We start from the raw sequence: 23,445 nt of genomic DNA on the forward strand, positions 1-23,445 counted from the left end.
GAATAAATTAAAAATATACAGATAAGATCATTTAACCTATCAGTTCCAATTCTAGGAATTTATCATTTAAGTGTACAAAAATATATGTACATATTTTATGTATAAAGTGTCGTTTATAACAGTAAATTATTTGTAATATCCTAAATATCTAGCAAGAGGAATCTGGTTAAAATAGTTATGGCCAGTTATATAATGGGATATACTGGACCTATTAAAAGCACATCTATATTACAAACATAGAAAACCAAAGGGTGCTTGGCAGCAGCTAGGTATTAAAAACTTGCTGAAATTCTACTTCTGGGTATATATCCAAAAGAACTAAAAGTAGAGACTTGAAGAGATATTTGCACATCTATGTTTTTAGTAGCATTACTCACAGTAGCTAAGAGATAAAGCAACTCAAGTGTCTGTCAATGGATAAATGGATAAATAAAATGTGGCATATACACCCACTGGAATATTATTCAACCTTAAAAAGGAAGGAAATTCTGACACATGCTAAAACATGGATGAACCCTAAGGTTCACTTACGTTGAGTGAAATAAGCCAGTCACAAAAAGACCAATGTTATGTGATTCTACTTATATGAGGTATTTAAAGTAGTCAATTCATAGAAATAGAAAGTAGAATGGTAGTTGCCAAGGGCTGGAAGGAGGGGGACATGGGGAAGGGAAGTGTCCAACAGGTATAAAGTTCCAGTGTTACAAGATGAAAAATTCTAGAGATTGACTGCATAACAATGTGAATATACTTAATCCTACTGAACTGTTCACTAAGAAATTAAGATGGTGAATTGTATATGTTTCTTTTTTTTGAGAGTGAGAGCAAGCAGGGGAGGGGCAGAGAGAGAGGGAGAGAGAGAATCCCAAGCAGGCTTCATGCTGTCAGCACAGAGCCTGAGGAGGGGCCAAATCTCATGAACCATGAGATCGTGACCTCAGCCGAAATCAAGAGTTGGATGCTCAACTGACTGAGCCACTCAACTGACTGATGCTCAACAAACTGTGCCCCAATTGTACGTGTGTTTCTTTAAACACAATTTTCTAAAAACTTGCTAAATCTAATCTATATAAAGATACTTTGTGGGCAAAAAATCCACAAAAAAATGGGTAATTGATGAGAATAATCTGAATTTAACTGAAAAGGATTTTTTATTTGACATTGGATGATTTTTACAAAAATATACACGTGTCTCAAAGTCAAATAAGGTTTGCAAAATAGGTAATGAACCAAGGACTCATCGAGAATTGTTTTATTATTAAAAATTCTTATTTAATTCACAATTTTAAGTGTAAAAAGTACATTAATCACAAGTTAGCCATGACACTCTGTAGAGCCTCAAAAAATCATTGGCAATGGCTTGACATCAGGCATTTCTTTTAAACTTTTTTCTTTTAAGTTTTTTTAATGTTTTATTTATTTTTTGAGAGAGATAGTGTGAGCAGGTGAGGAGCAGAGAGAGAGGAGAACAGAGGATCCAAAGCAGGCTCCATGACAGGCTGAGAGCAGTAAGCCCCATGCAGGGCTCGAACCCATCAACTGTGAGATCATGACCTGAGCTGAACCTGAGTCGCTCAACCAACTAAGCCACTCCAGCACCCCTTAAATGTTTATTTATTTATTTTGAGAGAAAGAAAGAAAGAGCACATGTGTGCATGGAGGAGAGGCAAAGAGAAAGCGAGAGAGGCTCCATGTCAGCTGCCAGCACAGTGCCTGATGCAGGGCTTGAACTCACAAAGTGTGAGGTCATGACCTGAGAGGAAACCAAGAGTCAGACACTTAACCAACTGAGCCACCCAGGCGCCCTGACATCAGGCATTTTTTAGAACAAATTATTTAAAATAAAAATATATGTATCTATTGGTAAGAATATAATTTTCTAATACCCATGACTACCCGTGAAAAGTGAGATCTCTTACTGCTTCAACAGAAGATTAAGTATCTATGTATATAACTATGTACTTGAATTATTGAAAGTAGGTTAAATACAATTGGTAATTATTGGTAAAAGAGAAAACAGACCTAGATAACTTTCCTATTTTATATTATTAATAGTTAAATTATACCTAGCAGTTGTTATGTTCTGTAGTAAGTAACACAATCAATCTTCATTTTAATTTTACTTCAGTGATCTTTTTTTTTCTTTTTAATTTTTTTTTTAACGTTTATTTATTTTTGAGACAGAGAGAGACAGAGCATGAACGGGGGAGGGGCAGAGAGAGGGAGACACAGAATCGGAAGCAGGCTCCAGGCTCCGAGCCATCAGCCCAGGGCCCGACGCGGGGCTCGAACTCACGGACCACGAGATCGTGACCTGAGCTGAAGTTGGACGCTTAACCGACTGAGCCACCCAGGAGCCCCGGTGATCTTTTTCAAACACTTCTATTTATGGCAGTATGGTGGACTAGAGCTCCTTTATCTATCTATCTATCTATCTATCTATCTATCTATCTATCTACCTATCTACCTACCTACCTATCATCTTACCTGTATATCTTTTTAAAATTTTTTTATGTTTATTTATTTATTTATTTATTTATTTATATTATTATTATTATTTTTTTTTAACATTTATTTTTGAGACAGAGAGAGACAGAGCATGAATGGGGAAGGGTCAGAGAGAGGGAGACACAGAATCTGAAACAGGCTCCAGGCTCTGAGCTGTCAGCACAGAGCCCGACGCGGGGCTCGAACCCACGGACCGCGAGATCATGACCTGAGCCGAAGTCGGCCGCTTAACCAACTGAGCCACCCAGGCGTCCCAATGTTTATTTATTTTTGAGAGAGAGAGAGAGAGAGAGAGAGAGTGTGTGTGTGTGTGTGTGTGTGTGTGTGTGTGTGAGGGGGAGGTGCACAGAGCAAGGAAGACAGAATCCGAAGCAGGTTCCAGGCTCCGAGCTGTCAGCACAGAGCCTAAGGTGGGGGGCTTGAACTCCCGGAACGCGAGATCATGACCTGAGCTAAGTCAGACGCCCAACTGAGTGAGCCATCCAGGTGCCCCTCTATCTTTTGAGAGAAGGAGCATGAGCGGGGGAAGGGCAGAGAGAGAATGGGACAGAAGAACCAAAGCAGGCTCTACATTGACAGCAGTGAACCCGAGTCGGATGTGGGGCTCAAACTCACAAACTGTGAGATCATGACCTGAGCTGAAGTCAGACACTCAACCAAATGAGCCACCCAGGCGCCCGCAGAGCTCCTAACCTAAACTAAAATACTAAAAAAACAATTTTAAAACATTCAGTTCATGAATATATCGATTTGCAAAAATTAGGGGAAGAAGTCATTAGGGCCAGAAACAAAATGGGAACAAGAGTCCAGTGTGGTAAAGCTCAAAAGTCTAGCTATCTTTGAGGCATTTACTGATCCCAGGTGGCCTACAGCTTCAGTTTTATTTTTGTGCATGTTGGAGAACAAAGTCCAAGAAGGGGTGGGATTCAGAAAGTAGATCCTGTTGTATAAAGCCAGGACCCCCAAATGGTAGAAATCTTAGGGAAAAGAGATGGAAAAAGGAAAAAACAAAAATGAAACAAGAATTAAAAAAAAAAAAAAAAAAAAGCCACTGTGCTGACAAGAAATTTATCTGTCCTGGTCCTTGCTCCGGGAAGAAGAGGTAAAAAAAAAAAACCTCTTGAGAATTCTTATCTACTGGCCAACATTCAGGTATATTTAGGGCCCAAAGTCATGCTATCTGTATGACCCAAAGAAACACAAAGAGGAAGAATTTTAATTTAAAGTAGACCTGTATGTGAAGGGGCACCTTTGGTGTCCGAAGACTTAGTCAGTTGAGCCTCTGACTCTTGGTCTCAGCTCAGGTCTTGGCCTCAGGGTTATGAGTTCAAGCCCCATGTTGGACTCTGCACTGAGTGTGAAGCCTACTTAAAACAAAATAAAGGGGTGCCCGAGAGGCTTAGTTGCTCAAGTGTCTGACTCTTCATTTTGGCTTGGGTCATAATCTCACGGTTCATGGGACTGAGCTCCATTTTGGGCTCTGCATTAACAATGTGGAGCCTGCTTAGGATTCTCTCTCCCTCTCTCTCTGCCCTTCCTCTGCTTGTGCACACTCTCTCTCAAAATAAATAAAAATTTTAAAAATGATAAAATAAAATAAAATAAAATAAAATAAAATAAAATAAAATAAAATAAAACAAAATAAAGGAGACCTGTGTTGCCAGTGAACTTAGATGTTTAGTGAAAGAAAATACAAATCATTCCTGAAGGAAGAAACCCTCAATCCTCAACCTATCAGATACTGAATTTATCTGATAAATAATATGAAATGCATATGTTTAATATATTTAAGGAAATTAAAGAAAGAATTAAGAAATAAAACCGTTTTAGGGCCACTGAAAGTAAAATGTCAAAGGAAGGGTTAACTACAGATTAAACACAGGTAAAATGAAAATAAATAAGCTGGAGACAGATGTGGAGAAATCATGGAGAACACAGAGAAAAGACAGAAAAAGAGTTTGACGATATGAAAGACTGAGTGAAACAGATTAACAGATTTAATTAGAGTTTCAAAGGGGAAAAAAAAGAAAAAAAAGATGGACAGAAGTAACATTTAGGAAGATAGTTGAAAATTTCCCAGAAACTACTGAAACACAATGACACAAGATTTCAGGAAATACAACAAATCACAAACATAACAAATAAAGAAATCCTATCTAGATAAATCACAGTCAAAATATAGGTCATGAAAGGCAAAAAGAAAATCTCATATACAGCCAGAGTAAAAAAACAGATTTCTGGTCAGGAATGACAATTAGGGTGATTGTGATAGATTATATCTCAAGAGCTACACTGGAAACCAGAAGACAGTAGAACATTATTCTCAAAGTGCTAAGAGAGTAAAAAAAAAAAAAACCCAAAACTTTTAACCTAGAGTATAAGGGGTTCCTGGGTGGCTCAGTTGGTTAAGCATCTGACTGGCATGTCAGTCTAGTGTGAGCTGTGAGTAACTGCTTATTTCCATCGTAAGGAGTCAAAGAAGGTAAGCAAGGCCTCAAAATGTTCCTGAGACTTTAATTATTGGTATCAAAAATTAGACACTAGTGTTTAAGTTCCCCTATCATTTATTCCTCCACTATGCCTTTCTTTTTTTTTAGATAGAAGAGAGAGTTATTAAGAAATGGGGTGAATATGGGGCGCCTGGGTGGCTCAGTCAATTGAGTGTCCAATTTGGTTTCGGCTCAGATCATGATCTTGTGGTTTGTGAGTTCAAGTTCCGTGCTGGACTATGCAATGACAGCGTGGAGCCTACTTGGGATTCCTTCTCTCTCCCTCTCTCTCTCTGCCCCTCCCCTGCTCATACTCTTCCTCTCTCAAAATAAATAAACTTAAAAAATAAGATAAAATAAAATAAAATAAAATAAAATAAAAGGGCGCCAAACAAGTTGGGTCTATTTACCCCAGTCTGGAGAAATTTAAAATATGGGAAAGGCAAAGATTACAATGAGAAACCAGACCTGGAATCATCTAGGGCAACAGTCAGGCAGATTAATCAAGATAAAGATTGATAAAAGGGCTAAGGTCTCTTGACTCACCCCCCTGCTGGAGACCCAAACCTAATGCACAAGAATGGGGAAAATGGTCAGCAGGTGAAGAGAAGTTTCTGAGACTCTTTACTCAGGAGCTTCATGCACTGTGGTACTAAAACCCTTCAGTGAAGTTTTAATACAGGCTACAATTAGATAGAATATAAAAAAGTTTTAAGGTTGATGGCATTAAGGTAAAAGTTTGGGTAAAAATTACAATGTTTAAATAGGCTTTACCTGAATGTTTTATGGGAGTGGATATTATGTATGTCTGTGGAAAACCTCCCCCAAAAGAAAAACAGAAAGCACATAGATTACTCTTCAAGCAATATTAACTGGACACGCTAAATGGGAATAACTGCCTGAGCCTACACAGTGTACAAAAGCAGCAGGAGTCATGGTATGGACAAATTCTGTACCACAGCCCTATGCGTAGAGCATAATCTGGGGTTAAGGTAAAAATCTGTGAGCATCTCCTAATGATAAGTATTGGGATGTTGGACTAGAGAATTCCCATTTGAGAGGCAATTACTAGCTTGCTACTGGAATATTAATTTAAACTGTTCCTATGAATGAAAGACATAAAATAATCTTAAAACCTGAAATACTCATGCTGTCTCGAGTAATGTTGGAAAAACACTCTAATGGAGAAGGCAATGTTAAGATGGATTCCAAAATAAAATGGAAACTGTTTATGTAGGACCTAATTACAAGGAGAATGCAAGGTAGAGATACAGCCAGGAGCCTCTTTTCCCATAGGACTGACTGTGGAATGTGTAAGGAGTTGCCAGATCCCATCGTCACTTGTAGAATCCTACAACCTACTTGTGCTGTGTTTTTTTTTTAAGTGTTTATTTTTTTGAGACAGAGATGGAGCATGAGCGGGGGAGGGGCACAGAGAGAGGGAGACACAGAATCTGAAGCAGGCTCCAGGCTCTGAGCTGTCAGCACAGCTCCAGATGCGGGGCTCGAACTCACAAACCGCGAGATCATGACCTGAGCTGAAGTCGGATGCTCAACCGACTGAGCCACCCAGGTGCCCCAACAACCTACCTATACTGTAAATGAACCTAAGGTGTGTCTTCCCGTCAAAAGGTGGAAGAATTTGGGTACAAATAAAATGAAGGAGGAACAGTAGCTGAGGGTAAAGGAAAGAATAAATGAGTCTGTAGTAAGGGAAATCCAATATACATGAACACCTCAAAAGAGGCTTAGAGAAAGAGGTAACATTGTCTCTTAGCTCAAAAATATCAGATACCTTGAAAGGGTGAAGCCAAATATTGCTCAGACCACTACTGCTTTGGGAACCTTCGACAAGTTTGAATAGAAGTCTGCAAACCTGAGTGACCTCAGCCTGGAAGACACTTTCATACAATAAGGATGATGGACTGAACTAATTGTTAATGACTGGATGGGACTAGTAATGTGCCAGCATGTTTTAACTATACGGGATACAGCATGTTTTGCTATATGGGATCCATGGTCAAATACCAGGGGGCAGCCTGTGGTATAATAAAACATTAGTTGGTCTGTGTCCATGGTTGATGATGATGATGACGACGATGATGACGATGACGACGATGACGATGATGACGATGATGACGGCGATGGAGGAGGAAGAGGAGGAGGAGAGGGGCAAAAGGGGAAGGAGAAACAAAAACACTAAACAAACCATTAAAAACACTGAATTGGTATCTTACATCTTCCCAACAAGACCAAACAGTTTACAGACAAGTTCTCTCAGTCATGGAACAAATAATTACAACCTTAAATAAACACTTCCTTAAGTAAAATCTTCCAGAAAAAAAGAGAACACTTTCCAACTCAATGTATAATACTAGAATAGGCTGAATACCAAAAACCAGATAAGACAGTACAAGAAATTAACATTATAAGTCAAATCATTAAAAAACATAGATGTAAAAATTCTAATAAAAATATTAGCCAACTAAATCAAGCCCTATATTAAAAAAGCAATAGTATATCATGACCAAGTAAGGTTCAACTCAGGAGTACAGGGGTGGATTTTTCCCCTTATTAAGTGATCAAAAGGATAAACACATGATCATCTTTCTTGATGCAGAAAGAGCAGTCAATAAAATACAAGATGAATTCATGATTTTTAAAAACTCGAACTAGAAATAAAAGGGAACTTCTTTAACCTGGTACAAGGTAGTTACCAAAAACACTACAGCAAATGGTACACTTAATAGCAAAACATTAAAATCATTCTTCTTAAAATCAGGAAAAAGACAAGGATGTCTGCTACTATTAATTCTATTCTATATTATACTCGAGAGCCTAGTGTAGAAAGACAAGAAAAATAAGTAAAAATGAGAAATACTGGAATAGAATAAACAAAACTGTCATTATTTGCTATAATCTACTGTTGTAAAACTTTACTACTGGAAGACATTAAACAAGACCCTTAGAAATGGAGAGAGATTACATTTTTATGGAAAGGGAAACTTAAATTGTAAGTATATCACTGTCCTCAAATTGCATTCAATGCACTTTCAATAAAAATAGGGAGTGAGCATTATCTGTAACACAGCATTATCTATGTTAGAAAGCTCTAATGATGGTGCAACTTCAAAAGATTAATGATTTTGAAAGCTCTTATTGAGCTAAGTGCTAAAATGATGTCACTATTTTGTATTATAATGTACATATACACACATGAAAAAAATGTATATTGAATAAATTAGTCTATTTCTTGGGGAAAAAATAAGGTAGTGAGGGAACTGTCCTACCAGATACCAAGACGTACTTTAAAGCTATAGCAATTTTTTTTTTCTTTTAGGTAGGCTTCATGCCCAGCATGGAGCTCAACGTGGGGCTTAAACTCATGACACTGAGATCAAGAGCTGAGCTGAGATCAAGAGTAGGATGCTTAACTGACTAAGCCACCCAGACACCCCGCTGCAGTAATTTAATTTAGTACAGGGACAGAAAGATTGGCAGAATAAACTAAAATACACCAGATAAACCCTCACATACAGGAACTTATATATGATAGAAGTGGCACTCCTACTCACAGGAAAAAACAATGGTCTATTCAAGAAACAGAACTGGGATAACTAGTATAAATATTTCTAAAATATTGTTTGATCTCTTCCTTAAAACAAACAAAAATTAATTTCTTATAGAGTAAGGTCTTTAATGCTAAATACAACTTCAAAATATTTAGAAAAAAATATAGTCTGTTTTATGATCTCAGACTAAAGCATTTCTTAAATAGAAAAGAAAGTTATAAATTAAAATATTGGTAAATTTGAATTTATGAATATTATGAGTATCTTAATTCATCAAAGACCCCTAAAAGAAAATTAAGAGCCACATGTTGAATGGAGGTATGTGCTACACATATAATATACAAAAGATTAATTTCTTGAATATACAACAAAACATCAGCAAGAAAAAGTCCTGTTTTTTAAAAAAAATTTTAGTGTTTGTTTTTGAGACAGAGAGAGACACAGAATGAGAGTGGGGGAAGGGCAGAGAGAGAGGGAGAAACAGAATCTGAAGCAGACTCCAGGCTCTGAGCTGTCAGCACAGATGCAGGGCTCAAACTCAGACTGTGAGATCATGACCTGAACCGAAGTTGGACGCTTAACCAACTATGCCACCCAGGTGTCCCAGTCCTTCTATTTTATTTTTTTTTAAGTTTATTTATTTTGAGAAAGAGCAAGCATGCACAAACAGGGGAGGGGTAGAGAGAGAGAATGTCCGCACTGTCAGTACAGAGCCTGATGAGGGTCTAGGACTCACAAACCCTGAGATCATAACCTGACCTGAAATCAAGAGTTGGAAGCTTAACTGAGCCACCCAGGTGCCACAAGAAAAAGTCTTAATATTAAGATTCTATTTATCACAAAATAAAGCTAATATAAAGACATTGTCCAAAGTTAGTCAAATTCTACTGTTTTTAGGGGCACCTGGTTGGCTCAGTCAGTGGAGTGTCTGACTTCAGCTCAGGTCATGATCTCAGAGTTCTTGAGTTTGAGCCTTGAGTCGGGCTCTGTGCTGACAGCTCAGAGCTTGGAGCCTGCTTCAGGTTCTGTGTGTCCCTCTTTCTCTCTCAAAAATAAACAAACATAGAAAAATAAAATAAAACAACTCTACTACTTTTAGGATATAAGTCATGGAATCCTACTGTCTGCCATCAAAATTCCAAGTTTACTTTTATGTTTTAAAAACTCTATAACCCATAAGCTATGATGTTCAGTTGAGCATGAGTAGCAATTTGTGATTAGAAGGCTCCCATCTTTTTCAAGAAAACTTTTAAGTGGCTTTTACTTTCTGACAAGGTTAATTCATGCACAACTTACAAGAGAGAGGGGAAGAAGGGAGGGGAGAGAGGCACTGTGAAGGCATACAAGCTGGCATGTCAGTCTAGTGTGAGCTGTGAGTAACTGCTTATTTCCATTGTAAGGAGTCAAAGAAGGTAAGCAAGGCCTCAAAATGTTCCTGAGACTTTAATTATTGGTATCAAAAATTAGACACTAGTGTTTAAGTTCCCCTATCGTTTATTCCTCCACTATGCCTTTCTTTTTTTTTAGATAGAAGAGAGAGTATGTGCATATATTTGTTCAAGCTGGAGAGAGAAGGAGGGAGGAAGGCGGGAGGGGGAGAAAGGGGAAGAGACAGAGAGAGAGAGAGAGAGAGAGAGAGAGAGAGAGGGAGAATGAATGAACGAATGAATATCTTAAGCAGGTTCCACGTTCAGTGTGGAGCCTGAAGAAGGGCTCAATCCCACAATCTTCGGATCTTGGAATCATGATCTGAGCCTAAATCAAGAGTCACTCAACCAACTGAGCCACCCAGGTACCCCTCTTCCACTAGTCCTTTGTAAAGAAGATTATACTCCAATCTTCCCACTGTCCTGTTTCAGGTATTTTCAGGGTACAGAAAAAAGTGATATTCTCTGATTTGGGGTCCTAGAAAAGAGCCTCCATCTCCTGGGTACATTCTCTACTTAAAATTTCTAGCTAGTTACCACCACGAAGGGAGTGTGATATATAAACTCTCTAAATAGCAGATTGAATCTGTTTAAATGGGCTATGGACCAGAATTTCAAATGAGTCTAGAAGGACAGTTTCATCACTAAAATCCATCTACTCTGATTCACTTTGGGTTTTCTTGGTAATTGTTTAGCACTTGCAATGTTTTTAAATTTTATGGCATAGCTTTATCAGTGAATAAGAAATGAAGTATTAGATGTTATTAAAAGCCTCTCAACACAGGAAAAATGAAGGAGGGCACCAGAGTACAAATCAACATAATGACTCTTTATTTCATTCATTTAAATGAAATCTCTTTCTCTAATGGGAGAGACACTGTCAATGTTAAAATGTGTATTTACACAGAGCTTTCATTCTATGCTGTACAGTTATTTAGCATGATACCTTAATAATAGATTGGCAGAGTGAGTTAATAATTTAAAAATAAATATTGAGACAGATAAGGAAAGGTTAAGTGCAGGCCCAATACAGTTAACATGGTGGTTAAGTATTTGGAGAAAGACAAATCTAAGCCCCATTCTTAGTTCTACCACATTACCTAATAGCTACGTGATCTTAGGAAGAATACTTAGCTTCCCTGAGCCTCAACTTCCCTTTGATAAAACATAGATAAGAACAGTAACTCACTGTTGAAGAGAGAAAAAAATAAGCTAAAACATACAAGGCATTTTTATAGCATAATTCCTAACACAATGATTTCAATGAATGGTTATAAAATTACTGTGTAAGATTTTCCTTTTTATGACACTTAAAATGTACACACACACGTACTCATTTAGAGACAGAGAGAGTCCTACAATCTAGGGATTCATCTATTGTTCTCAGCATAAAACCAAATTACCAAAAAAACCCCAAAAAACAAAAAACCTCCAAAAAAACCTCACAAAAAACAAAAAGCACTTCATTTAATACAAAAACATGCTCATAAATACTCATGCTTCTTCATCTGAAACTGAACTAAAGTGGTAGATATTAATCAACTATAACTTTTTAACAGCTTCCATGAACCAGCTGGCATAAGCTAATCAAACAGCAGAAAGATGAGAGCTCAGGACAGACCACATGCCGTGAGACATAGAGGGCTTCTTAAAAGAGGAAGTGTAGTAATGAAAGGGTTTTTTCCTAAAAAAAAAAAAAAAGAAAGCCCTAACATTCAGGATAAGAGAACATTTATTAGGTTCTCAACACTGAAACAAATACCCTATTTAATTTAACAAAGCTATACTTTAAATGCAATAATATGCTGACCCACACAACTGAAAATACGCATAATTTATAGAGGATTGTGTAGGACTAATAAAACTAATAATAATTACAATAATATCAGCTATCATTTAGTGCCAATTATGCCCCAACTATTGTGTACAGATTTTATTTAACCTTCATAATAAATCAGTGAGAGACAGGAAAAAACCCCATTATCTCCAATAAAGATGAATTAACTGACACTCGGGAAGATTACATAACTTGTCCATGGTTACAGTTGGTACGTGACAGAGAATAGAGTTGAACCTGTGATTGCTATGATTTCAAAAACCAATATTCTGTCTGGCCCAAACTACTTCCCTAGGGAGAACTAAAACTGAATTAAATGACCTTGAAGATCCCTCGCCAATCTAGGATCTAAGTTCTTTTTTTGCATAGGGTAATACACCTGAGAGAATCAAGCTCCAAGCCCCTGCCTCTTCCAACAACTCTCTAACCCTAACCCTGCTCAGGGTAAAAAGCAAGAGAGGAAGAAAGAGAAAGGGAGGGAGAATTACTTAATGTTTCACATTTTAGATACAAACAAGTGATCTACAGGTAATGATGAACCCTAAGAAAGTAAGAGCAAGAGGAAAGGAGAGTTTAGATTGGTCATGAGAGAACTTGCTGACAACAAAAACTGAGACATCAGAACACATTATCAAAGAACATTATGTAGGATAAACTGAAGAAAATACAACCTCGTGAAGGGCTGTCAACACACAAATAGTGTCAACATACACACAAGATGGGGAAGTACAAATATAGCCTACTTGGCTCAGGCTCACTTATAATTTAAAATAGAAAAGAAAAAAAGGAAAGTGGTAAAATAAGCTTGACGGCAGCAGTCAGGAGACTGCACTACAATCCTGCTAGCTTAAATACAAGTTAGCAAAAAGCTAACCCAAGTATTTGTGCCACATTTTTCAAAGGACCCATCAATGCACAGCAACCATCTTATATTTTCCTTCAATTCACATATCCATTAAGACAAAGCATCTCTATTTCTTCTGCAAAATCATGTTCAGGTTGGAACCAGTATTCTAGGCTCAACATCATAAATGCACTCATAAAAATAAAACTCAAATTTTGTTAGTTCCTAAGTATGTGCTGGGAGAACTCTGAATAAAAAACATCACAAAGGTCACTTCCTTCTGGAATTAAAAGCAAAACAAAACACGGGGCACCGGGATGGCTCAATCGGTTGAGCGTCCAACTTCGGCTCAGGTCATGATCTTGCAGTCTGTGAGCTCAAGCCCCACGTCGGGCTCTGTGCTAACAGCTCAGAGCCTGGACCCTGCTTCAGATTCCGTGTCTCCCTCTCTTTCGGCTCCTCCCCACTTGCACTCTGTCTCTCTCAAAAATAAACATTAAAAAATTTTTTTTAGATACTAAAAAAAAAAGCAAAATGAAACAAAAAAACTCCACATAACTCTGGTGAAACTCTTAGACCCAAGAGAGTCACATCCAGTGACATCTCCCACGGGGAAAGATACAAAGTTGACTGCCTTAGGAAGCTGCAGTCAACAATTTCATTTATCCCTTTCCAATGTCAACTGAGTTTTTATGTGAACATTTACCAACCTGCAGAAAATAAGATGTCTACATGTTCCTGGTACTAACATCATTCTCTCACTTTCATTATGAAAAGAAATGTTTCTTTTATGATGATGATGCATCATCTGGAAGAAAGGGCCTATTTCCATTAAAAAATAATACACTTAAGTCAGCCAGATTAATGCTTTTGTATTCTTTCCTGTTTTTCTCCACGGTCCACTGACACCTCAAAGAGAAGTAACATCTTAGCCTCTGGTCCCACCTATACCTGCTTCTTTCACACAAAACAGAAGACTTCTGAACATTAAGTGTGTGGTTCTAGTAATATACCCAATGGAAATGCAGTAGTTGGGAAGAGCGTAAGTATTTTGGGGGGAGAGACTTAAAATCCAGGGAAGACCTACCTTGTGAGTAGAGAAGAATCTGCATCTCTAAAAGAACACAGGTAAACACCTGCACCAGGTTCTCCAATCCCAGAAGCTCGAAGGCCTCTCGAAGAGGGTAATCGGAGAGGGGGAGTTCACTGGGCCCAGGTCTCTGGCAGATGACAGGTTCATAAACACCGTAAAATTTCAGTGATCTCCCCGGAGGTGGAAGGGGTACTTCATAAAGAATGTTATGGATGTAGCTCTCAAGCGGCAAGGGTGGCGGCTGCTGTGAGGTAACTGCCTTGTAAAGCTGGATGAGGAATTTTTTGCAGGCCTGCATGAAAGGCAGTGGTGTGATCAAACATATACTTTTTGAAACATACAGGGTGTCTCTGCTGATGTCATAGGAGTTGTAGCGCTGGAGTTTCAAAAGGGAAGTTGTATCTCCTTCGTCAGTACTGCTTGCCAGCGAATCCATGCTGCAGGAGGATGAGGCATACACGCTGCTATAATGCTCTGCGTTGTGCATCTGGTAGAGCGTCTGCATTGCTGTGCAGATCTGCTTACTGGTAACTTCTTCGTAAAAAGTGAGAACAAAACCATAGGTACGAGAACCATCTTCCCGGGTAATTATGAATGAGTGGAACTGAGGGTCTTTATTGTCAGTTTGAGTTCTGAAAGACAGCCCTTTAGGCATGCACAACTGTGGAGGAAGGGGAAAAAGCATCAGAATGCAGTACACAAAGAACTTCAAACCAGAAAAAATGTTCGTTGTTTTTAACATAACAGGACTCAAAAGAACACAGGTTTTATCCGGATTTAATATTACTAGCCACAGTCTTAAATTAGAAATACATTGTAAGTTCCTCATTCACACGTAGATAAAATTATTTTTAAAAGAAATATATACACAAGGAAAAACATCTTTGCTGTGTATTACATGCAGGATGTTTCACTAAGAATGAGAAGATCTTTGACTTACTCCCAGTAAACCTCTTACCCAATCTTATCCAAGCCTGTGACCTTCAGCACAGCATGTGACTCTTCTGAGCCTCACTTTCTTTATCTACATTTGCTAATCAATTCCTTGAAGACAAAATATTCAAAGGTATTCAAAGACAATATTCAGAGGTATTCAAAATATTCGAAGACAAAATATTTAAATTCAAATATTTAAAAATATTTAAGTACTATGCTCCATTGTGGGAGCCACACCACACTAAGGGAGCTCTGCCCACTCATCCTGCCAAGGCAGGCTAGTTCAGATTTTGTGTTTGGGTGGTCTTGCCGAGTGCTTTCTGCTGTCTCCCTGAGACCTCCAGCTGCAACGTTCTCTCCTAAAGTCTCCATCTATGCCTCCCCATCTCCGCTTCCAGCTATTTTGGGGTCTGGGTTTTAGTTCCTTTCTGATTTACCTTTTGGTTTCTCATTCTCATTGCACTGGGACGGATTCCGTGAGGGGAGCCTGGTAGTTCTGCCAACCTTTCAGAGCCTTCACCCTCTTCCTGCTCAGCCTTGTGCACTCAGCACCTACTTTTGTGCATGGGCGGCATTTGCTGACATTGGTCCCTGAGACTAGTAACACAAAAAAGACCTGGGGACCCAGTCTGTGCCAAGTTAGAACACGCTGCCAGGCTCTATACCACAATTCAAGGACAAGGCATTTAACAATAAAAATTTGGAATAAACAGTTTCATGATGAAGTAAACACACACACACAAAAATACTTAAGTACTACTTTTGGAGTAATGATGGTAATGTTTCAGACGAATAGAGAAGTAGGTGAAATCTCATTTGATAAATTAAAAAAAGTTAAACAGAAGAATAAAAATAATAGTATCATTTTCACTATTGTGAACAACAGGATACTTGATCTTAGAAACTTTAAAAATAGAATGATTTTTTGATTTACTGAAGCAGAAGGTAGAAAAAAAGACATTTTAGATTTGTTCCAGTAGATATTACGCTTTCGGTTGGTAACTACTCAGGACTGAGCCAAACCTGGGAACAAAATTACCTGAAGAATTAAAGATGCCATATTTAAGATTCTTAAAATGCAATTCGAATTGATTCTTTAAAACATTTTAAATAAAAGAAATAAAACCTTATGGAAAATTTGAAATATACTAAGCAAAAAACTTGTAATTTACCCTAACTTAATGATCATTATTAATTTTTACGTATTCCTTTCTATTTTTGTATTGCAATATGCTTTCTGCATAGAAATAATTTTACCAGTTATTACATTACATTTTTCTTTTTCAGATTTAACAACTGATCTGGCATAAAATTTAGAAGTTCTCCCCACATTACTAAGAAAATGCAATTCACCTTAAAAGTTACATGTCCTTCATTCAAGCTGTCAACAAACACTTATTAAGTGCCTTTATGAGCCAGGCCCTGTGATGGTGATACACTGGTGAGAAAGACATGCTCCTGCTCCTACACAGCTTCCAGTCCAATAAGGACAACACACGACTTAAAAATCATAAACTGTAAAGTATGACAAGTACTACAATAGGGTAAATACAGACTGCCACGAAAACAACATCACAGGAGGACATTACGAGGAGATTAGAAAAGGAGCTACCAGATAAAAACAAAGGAGGTCCAGGGGAAAGGGTGGTTTAGTCAGTTAAGTGTTCAACTTCAGCTCAGGTCACGATCTCATACTTGGTGGGTTCGAGCCTCACATCGGGCTCTGCACTGACAGGGTTCTGTTCTGACAGCTCAGAGCCTAGAGTCTGCTTCAGATTCTGTGTCTCCATCTCTCTCTGCCCCTCTCCCATTCCTCTCTCTCAAAAAATCAATAAACACAAAAGAAAAACTTAAAAAAAAAATAAAAGAGGTCCAAGTGGAAACCTAAGGATGAGTATACGTGTTAGTGAGATGAAGAGAAGGCAGAAAGGACATGTGTACAAGAAACCCAGAAGATAGAACACGAGGGTTTGAGGAACTGACACATGTTTTTTTGTGGGTGGGGAACAGAATGCAAGATTGGGGGAAGTGAGAGAGAACACAAGAGAAATAATTAGAGGTTAGATCGTGAAGGGGGTTGGTGAGTCATATTAGAAGTCTGAAGAGGAGGGGCGCCTGGGTGGCTCAGTCGGTTGAGCATCAGACTCTTGATTTTGGCTCAGGTCATGCTCTCACTCTTTGTTGAGATCGAGCCCCGTGTTGGGCTCTGTGCTGGCAGCATGGAGCCTGCCTGGGATATTCCTCCCCCCTCTCTCCCCACTCTCTCCCTTTCTCCCTCTTTCTTTCTCTCTCTCCCTTCAGTGTGTACAAATACGTTGCACATGCACTCTCTCCCTCAAAATAAATAAACATTAAAAAAAAAAAAGTCTGAAGTGGACCATGCAAAGCCTCTGAAGGGTTTTTAGGAGGAGGGGGACAGAATTAGATGTGTCTCTTAGCATGTCAATCTTCCTACACTGAAGGCCTGTGGTTTTCAAAGAGGTTCCCAGGAGGCAGCAGAAATGCCTCAGGGCCTTACAGTCACTGACTTCTCTCCTCCTCTTCCACTCCACTATCCGATCCATCAACAAAGACCATTGGTTCTACCTTCAAAAATATATTCAGAAACAAATTTCTTCTTTCTACCTTTATTCTTATCACTCTCAGTTAAGCCATCTTCTTCTCTTGCCTAGATGACTATTTAATATTCTACTCAACAGTATCCCCGCTTTTGCCCTTGTCCCCCATAATTTATTCCCCATAGAGTAGCCAAAGTGATGCTTAAAAAGTAGAAGTTAGCTCTTGTCACTCTTCTCAGAACCTCCAGTGGCCTCTCATCTCACTAAAAGCTGAAATCTTTACAATAGAAGTCCCCTATAAGGCCCTACATGAACCTGGCATGGGCAACTTCTCTGCCTTCATTTTCCACTACTCTTTAGCTCACCTACTCTGCTCCAGCAACACTGGCCACATTGTCTTCTGTGGAAAACACCTAGCAGGAGTAGGTACTTGCCAAAATTTGCTGTTCCTTCCGGCTGGAGCTATCTTCTCCTAAGTTTCCACCTGGTTCATTCCCTGTGGCAGACTGTATTTTCTACAAATGACTCCAACAATATTTCTAGTTCTACAAGCTGTTCCAGAAACTTGCCACTCTCCCATTAAGAGCATGGGTGGCTGAAAATGCCTACATCAGGGACCAGAAAACTTGCTCTGTAAAAAAATGCCAAATAATATTTTAGGCTCTGTAGGCCTTATAGTCTTTTTCACAACTATGCAGCATTATCATTGTGGTGTAAAAGCAGCCACTGACAATACATAAAGGAATGAGCATTATTTTGTTCCAATAAAACTAACTTTATAAATAGGTAGCCACTTAGATTTGGCCCGAGGGCCACAGTTTGCCCACCTCTGGCCTGTTCAAATAAAATGTAATGGAGGTGACAAGTGACAAACGAAGTGGCTTTTCAGGCTAGACTTAAAAAGGCAATACAACTTCCATCCCTCTCTCTCTCTCTGGTCACACACACTAGGAAGCTCTGAGCCAACATATAAGAAATCTGACTAACCTGAAGCTGCCATGCTAGCGACCACAAGGAGAGATCGCATAGAGAAAGAGGAGCCCCAGCTATATTCCTAGCACAGGAAACATACCTGTGAGTGAGTGAACCTTCAGATGATTCCAGTCTTCAGCCTTCAAACCCTCTGACACCCAGTAGAGCAGTGGGGTTACCTTGCTAAACCCTACCCAAATTGCAGATTTGTAAGCAAAGTAATGATTTTGTTGTTTTAAATCAAGAGTCAACAAATTACAGTTCTTAGGTCAAACCCAATCTGCCATCTGTTTTTATAAATAAAATATTTGGAACACAATAGCGCCCATCCATTGTCGGTGTCTGCTTTTGCATTTTAACAGCAGGGATGAGTAACTGACAGAAACTGTATGGCCTATAATGCCTCAACTATTTACTAACTGGCCCTTTATGAAAAAAATTGCCAACCCATGTTTCTGGCCACTTCAGTAGTATTGGGATGGTCTGTTATACAGCAATAGATAATAGAAACCCTCTCTTACTTTCTTTGAGTCTCCACATAAACACTACCTTAAATTAGAAGCTTCCTTTACCATTCCATAAGAAATAACTGTTTTCATCCTATAAGTGCTATTAAAATGTCACTTTTCCTCTAAAACATCTTTAGTGAATGGGGAAGCAATTAAAGTCTTATACCGCTCTATACATATGTACATTGTACACTGACACACGTTACTAGTTTCTCTATTTTGTTTGGCTCTCTAGACTGCAATGACTCAAGGACTGGTACTGTATTTCAAGAACCGTAAACATACAAGAGTACCACACATAGAACAATATACTATTTGGGGCCATAAATGGTGATTGATAGTAAAGATAGAAAGCAAACACCATGAAGCTTAGCATTATTGGTCAGTGAAAAAGTCTTCTGTATCGCTGAATATGGGACCTAGAAATAACTAGAGTAGCTTTACCTAATTATTTTTATAGATGTTGAAAATAATTAACTTACTATGTATATTTGGGTAGAAGAAGATAAAGAGTCAGGTAAAACACACAAACACCCAACTCTGCTAGAGGAAAAATTTGTTTATTCCTAATCTTGGGAATAGTTGTGTATGGAAAGGTCATGTCAGGACCTTTTCATAATTATGTCTTCACATTCAAACTGCTTTCATTGTACAAGATGAGACCCTCTGTTGATATTGTGAATAAAAACTCATCTGACACATTTATTATAGTCAATAAAGATTACAGAAAGGATGATGTGAATCCTTCTTGCTCCAGGCTTTGCTCAAATTTCTTTAGCATAGTGCATGACATACATGTATTTGTTAAATGAATAAAGGAACGAACAAATGGACAAAAAACCAAAAACAACAGCTAGGGGTACAGGACCAGATTTAGTTCCTCTCTTGATTAAGTGTAGAGTTCTCTTTTTACATGTAGTAGGCAATACAGAAACACAGTGACCTCCAAAGTTAAAATAAAGATTTAATTTAATTGATAGGCTTTCCTGACATCATAAACCATAAAATTATAGCTCAAACTGTTTTGGAACAGCTACCAAATATTCCCTTAAGGTTTTGTAGCTTTCTTGAGCATGCATTCAAACATTTACAGGAAAAGCTTGCCAAAAGTTGTGCTCAAAGTAAAGAATGATTTTCTCTGCTACAGATAACAGATGTAAGAATTCTTAAATTCTCTTCCTAAAATCAAAAAAAGTAAGAATTATATTTCTAATCTGGGAACCATGACTTGGAAAATGCTATTGCTTTTTCATTTTTAAAAGTGAGAATTCTTGTATGTATTGTCAGGTTTACTCTTCAGAAAACCTGAGATATAAATCAAGATTTGCTCACTATGGCATTCAACAATCTCTTGTTATCCCTAATACTGCCATATACTAACATTATTGCTTCTCCACCTCACTCTCCCACAATAAAACAACTAAATATTCAGGGTTGTCATTGTTTACCAGATTGCACTGGTAATCAGATTACTTTAGCCAAAGTGGGCTCACAATGCTGGGTAACTCTCCTAGTTGATGTCAGTACATGTCCTTACCTCTCTGCACTATTTCAGGCAGGCTAGAATTTTAACAATTCCTTTTTTCATTTTCTATAGTTCTATCACTTCCATGCCCTCTCTTATTACACAAATAAAAGATAAATTATTCAGAGTTGGTCCATTTGCCTTTCCTTTCTTCCTACCTTTGTTCCCTCTCTCCCTCCTTTTCCCTTTAATAAACATTTATTTTATGTCATATATTACATTATATCTTAGTAAGTCAAAAGACAAATATGAAAATAGTATTTTCAGGAAGTTTACAGTCTGGTAAGAAAGACACACACACAAACCAATGGTTACAAAATAATATGCCCAGTGCTGCTATGGAGTATGTTCAAGAAGTTATAGAAACAGAGAGGAGAGAGTACCTAACTACTCCTAGTTAAGATGACTTTGCAGTGGAGGTAACACCTGAACAGACAAAGATAGGGAAGGGAAGTATTGTGAGTAAGCAAACATTCCTTCATTTATTCAATGATTTCAGCCTCTACTGTGTGTAAAACTAGGGACAGAGCAATGAATAAGAGACAGTGTGCCTGTCTTCGTGGGGCTTACATGATAGCAGGACCCACACAGCTGATAACTGGCTACATAATCAATTATTTAATTGCAGCTGTGACAGATGCTACAAAAAGCTCCAAGGTGCTAAGAGAACCTGAAGGGAACTAACTGAAAGGTAGACAGAAGGGTGGTCAGGGAAGGCTTCTCTGAAAAAGGTGTGTTTAAAATGGAATCTGAAGGTTCAGTAAGAATTCACTAGAGGAAGGCGAAGTGAAGAGCCTTCCACAGAGAAGAGGCAGCAAAAGCAGAAGCTTTAGCGTGAAGAATGGAAAGGACAGGAGCAGCAGTCCATGTAAGAGAGCTTGGTGATTCGGACTAAGGTGGGTGTGTAGAAACAGAGAGAAGTAGGTAGGTAACTGATCGCACATGGGAGAGGGCAAGAAAGTGAGAACTTTCAAGGACAATCCAGATTTTTGGCTTAGGCAACTAGGTGGATGTACTAGGTGAATGGTTCACCGACCAAGGCTCATGGGAAGATCATGAATTCAGTTTTGGACATGTTGAGTTTGAGATGCCAGTGAAATATTCTAGCTGCAAAGTTAAGGAAACAAGTGAGCTCCTCAGTAATGGCTGGATTAGAGCCCCATTCCTATAGTTTTCATTGTGAGACATAAACTTAAAACCTGGATGAAAATTAAGGCCTACTTTCATTCTAATGTCAAATCTATTAATGTAACTGTTATCCACTTCAAATTCAAGTACTTTCTGAATCTATAAAAAGTATACACAGCTCTTTTTCCTTTGAATGTTCCAAGATGGGCACCTGAATAGGTTTTTTTCAGTCAACCCTTTACTTTCTTTTACTCTTTGCTTAACATTCCACCCTATCCTTCTTTGTCATCAAAGTAAACAGTAAATTGTAAACTTAGAGCTTTACAGATTATAAAGAGCTTTACAACAGTTATGACTTTTAGTTACTTAAAATATCATATATCAGATGTTTCACTTAGTACAAATATACAAAACAGAATCTTTATACTTCACAACTCGCTTAAAAAGGTATTGACCATATTTTCTTCCTAATATTCCCTAGGTTCACTACATTCTTGAGGATAAGATCTACTGACCAGAATATTATATAAATAGCCATGGATGCCAATTTGCAGATTACCTCAAAGAGATCTTTAATGGGGGAGAGGGAGGCAGGGGAACTTCAGCTCCATTTGCATTGCTTTGCTTCATTTAAAAGAAGAAGTACAGGAGCGCCTGGGTGGCTCAGTTACTTAAGTGTCCAACTCTTGGTTTCGGCTCAGGTCATGATCTCACGGTTCCTGAGTTTGAGTCCCACATTGGGCTCTGTGCTGATAGTGCAAAGTCTGCTTGGGATTCTCTCCCTCTCTTTCTGTCCCTCCCTCACTCACTCTGTCTCTCAAAAATAAATAAACTTAAAAAAGAGAGAAAAGTACAGATCTGAAGCAAATTTGTCAATGTGGACATATGTGTTAGTTCTGGGGATATGACTGTTGTATTGTTCTGTTTAATGATACACCACCCCTCCTTTTTTTTTTTTGTGAAAATCTCTGAATCAGGTACTAAAAGAGACATAAAAGCAATTAATTTAGAAACAATTTCACCTGTTATTTATATTTATTTTCTATTATATTTGCATGGCACTCATACACATGGAATTTTTTTTTTTTTTTTTATTTAACAAAGTTCATTGCTTTGGAATATTTAATTTCTGTGTGAAATTAATGATCCTTCCTCAATCCATCACTGTTGCTTGTTAAAGAAATGACTGATATTGCAGAAGGTGATGACTCATTAGAGTGGGATTTTGCTAAAGGCAAGAAGAAAGTTTTATATCCCTAGGTAGGAATAAATTATAGCTTCATACAATTGCACTTACTAATAAATCAGGAAATTAAGGGCAGTAAATCTATGACCCAAATGCAGACTAGTTTAATGGAATGCTTTTCAGAGATTTTCAAGGAATGCTAGCAAATCCTTTTAGATTTGCAGCAAAACCCAAAATGTTGTATGGTGCTTAACCATCAAAATACAAGCATATGTGTTTATTCTTCGTAAGAAACTTTGGTTGCTTACATAAAAAATCTCAGAGGCAAGGGTAAAGAAAATATCAAAGACAGATTAAGGAAGCTGATCACTCTCTTAGAGATGAATGTTTTACAAACTGAGGCTAAAGCTATCATGGATATCTCACTATTAATACATTCAAATGATTAACAGAAGAAAATATTTTGTTCCAAACAACTACGGATTCATATTGTAATAAGCACCTAGTTTTGGACACCATTCTAATTTATCACAGATTATACTTTGAAATACCTAAGAAGTCAAGTGTTGTGATCTATTTACATTCTTATCTAGGTTTCTATTACTTCATTTAGGCACTCTTTTCTTTAATACTTTCCTATTAATTTGCTGGCAGAGCAGCTGATAAGTTATTTTTTGTCACTGTTATTTGTTGACTATTTTAGTCAGAGGCTTGCCTGTGCTCCTCCAGTGTCATAAATATAACAAAGAGTTGTGTTCTACTTAATATCTGTTGTGCTGTCTTTACCAAAGATGAGGCTAGGCCCCACAGTATTAATTTCCAGAAAAATGGTATCTCTGGTTATTTTGGTATTGGCTAACA

The 23,445-nt window shown here is 38.0% G+C and overlaps 1 protein-coding gene across 6 annotated transcripts in view; it reads right to left on the bottom strand.

Annotated features, from left to right (window-relative positions):
- DENND5B (DENN domain containing 5B) overlaps positions 1-23,445 on the bottom strand; it is a 187,813-nt gene that overhangs the window by 85,405 nt on the left and 78,963 nt on the right. For all 6 annotated transcript variants that reach the window (XM_060658003.2, XM_060657998.2, XM_060658002.2 and 3 more), the window contains one exon: positions 13,765-14,431. In XM_060658003.2, the coding sequence (XP_060513986.2) occupies positions 13,765-14,431 (667 nt within the window). The remainder of the gene's footprint in view (positions 1-13,764; positions 14,432-23,445) is intronic.

The sequence above is a fragment of the Panthera onca genome, chromosome B4 (genome assembly GCF_046562875.1).
Source record: "Panthera onca isolate mPanOnc1 chromosome B4, mPanOnc1 haplotype 2, whole genome shotgun sequence".
Taxonomy (NCBI): domain Eukaryota; kingdom Metazoa; phylum Chordata; class Mammalia; order Carnivora; family Felidae; genus Panthera; species Panthera onca.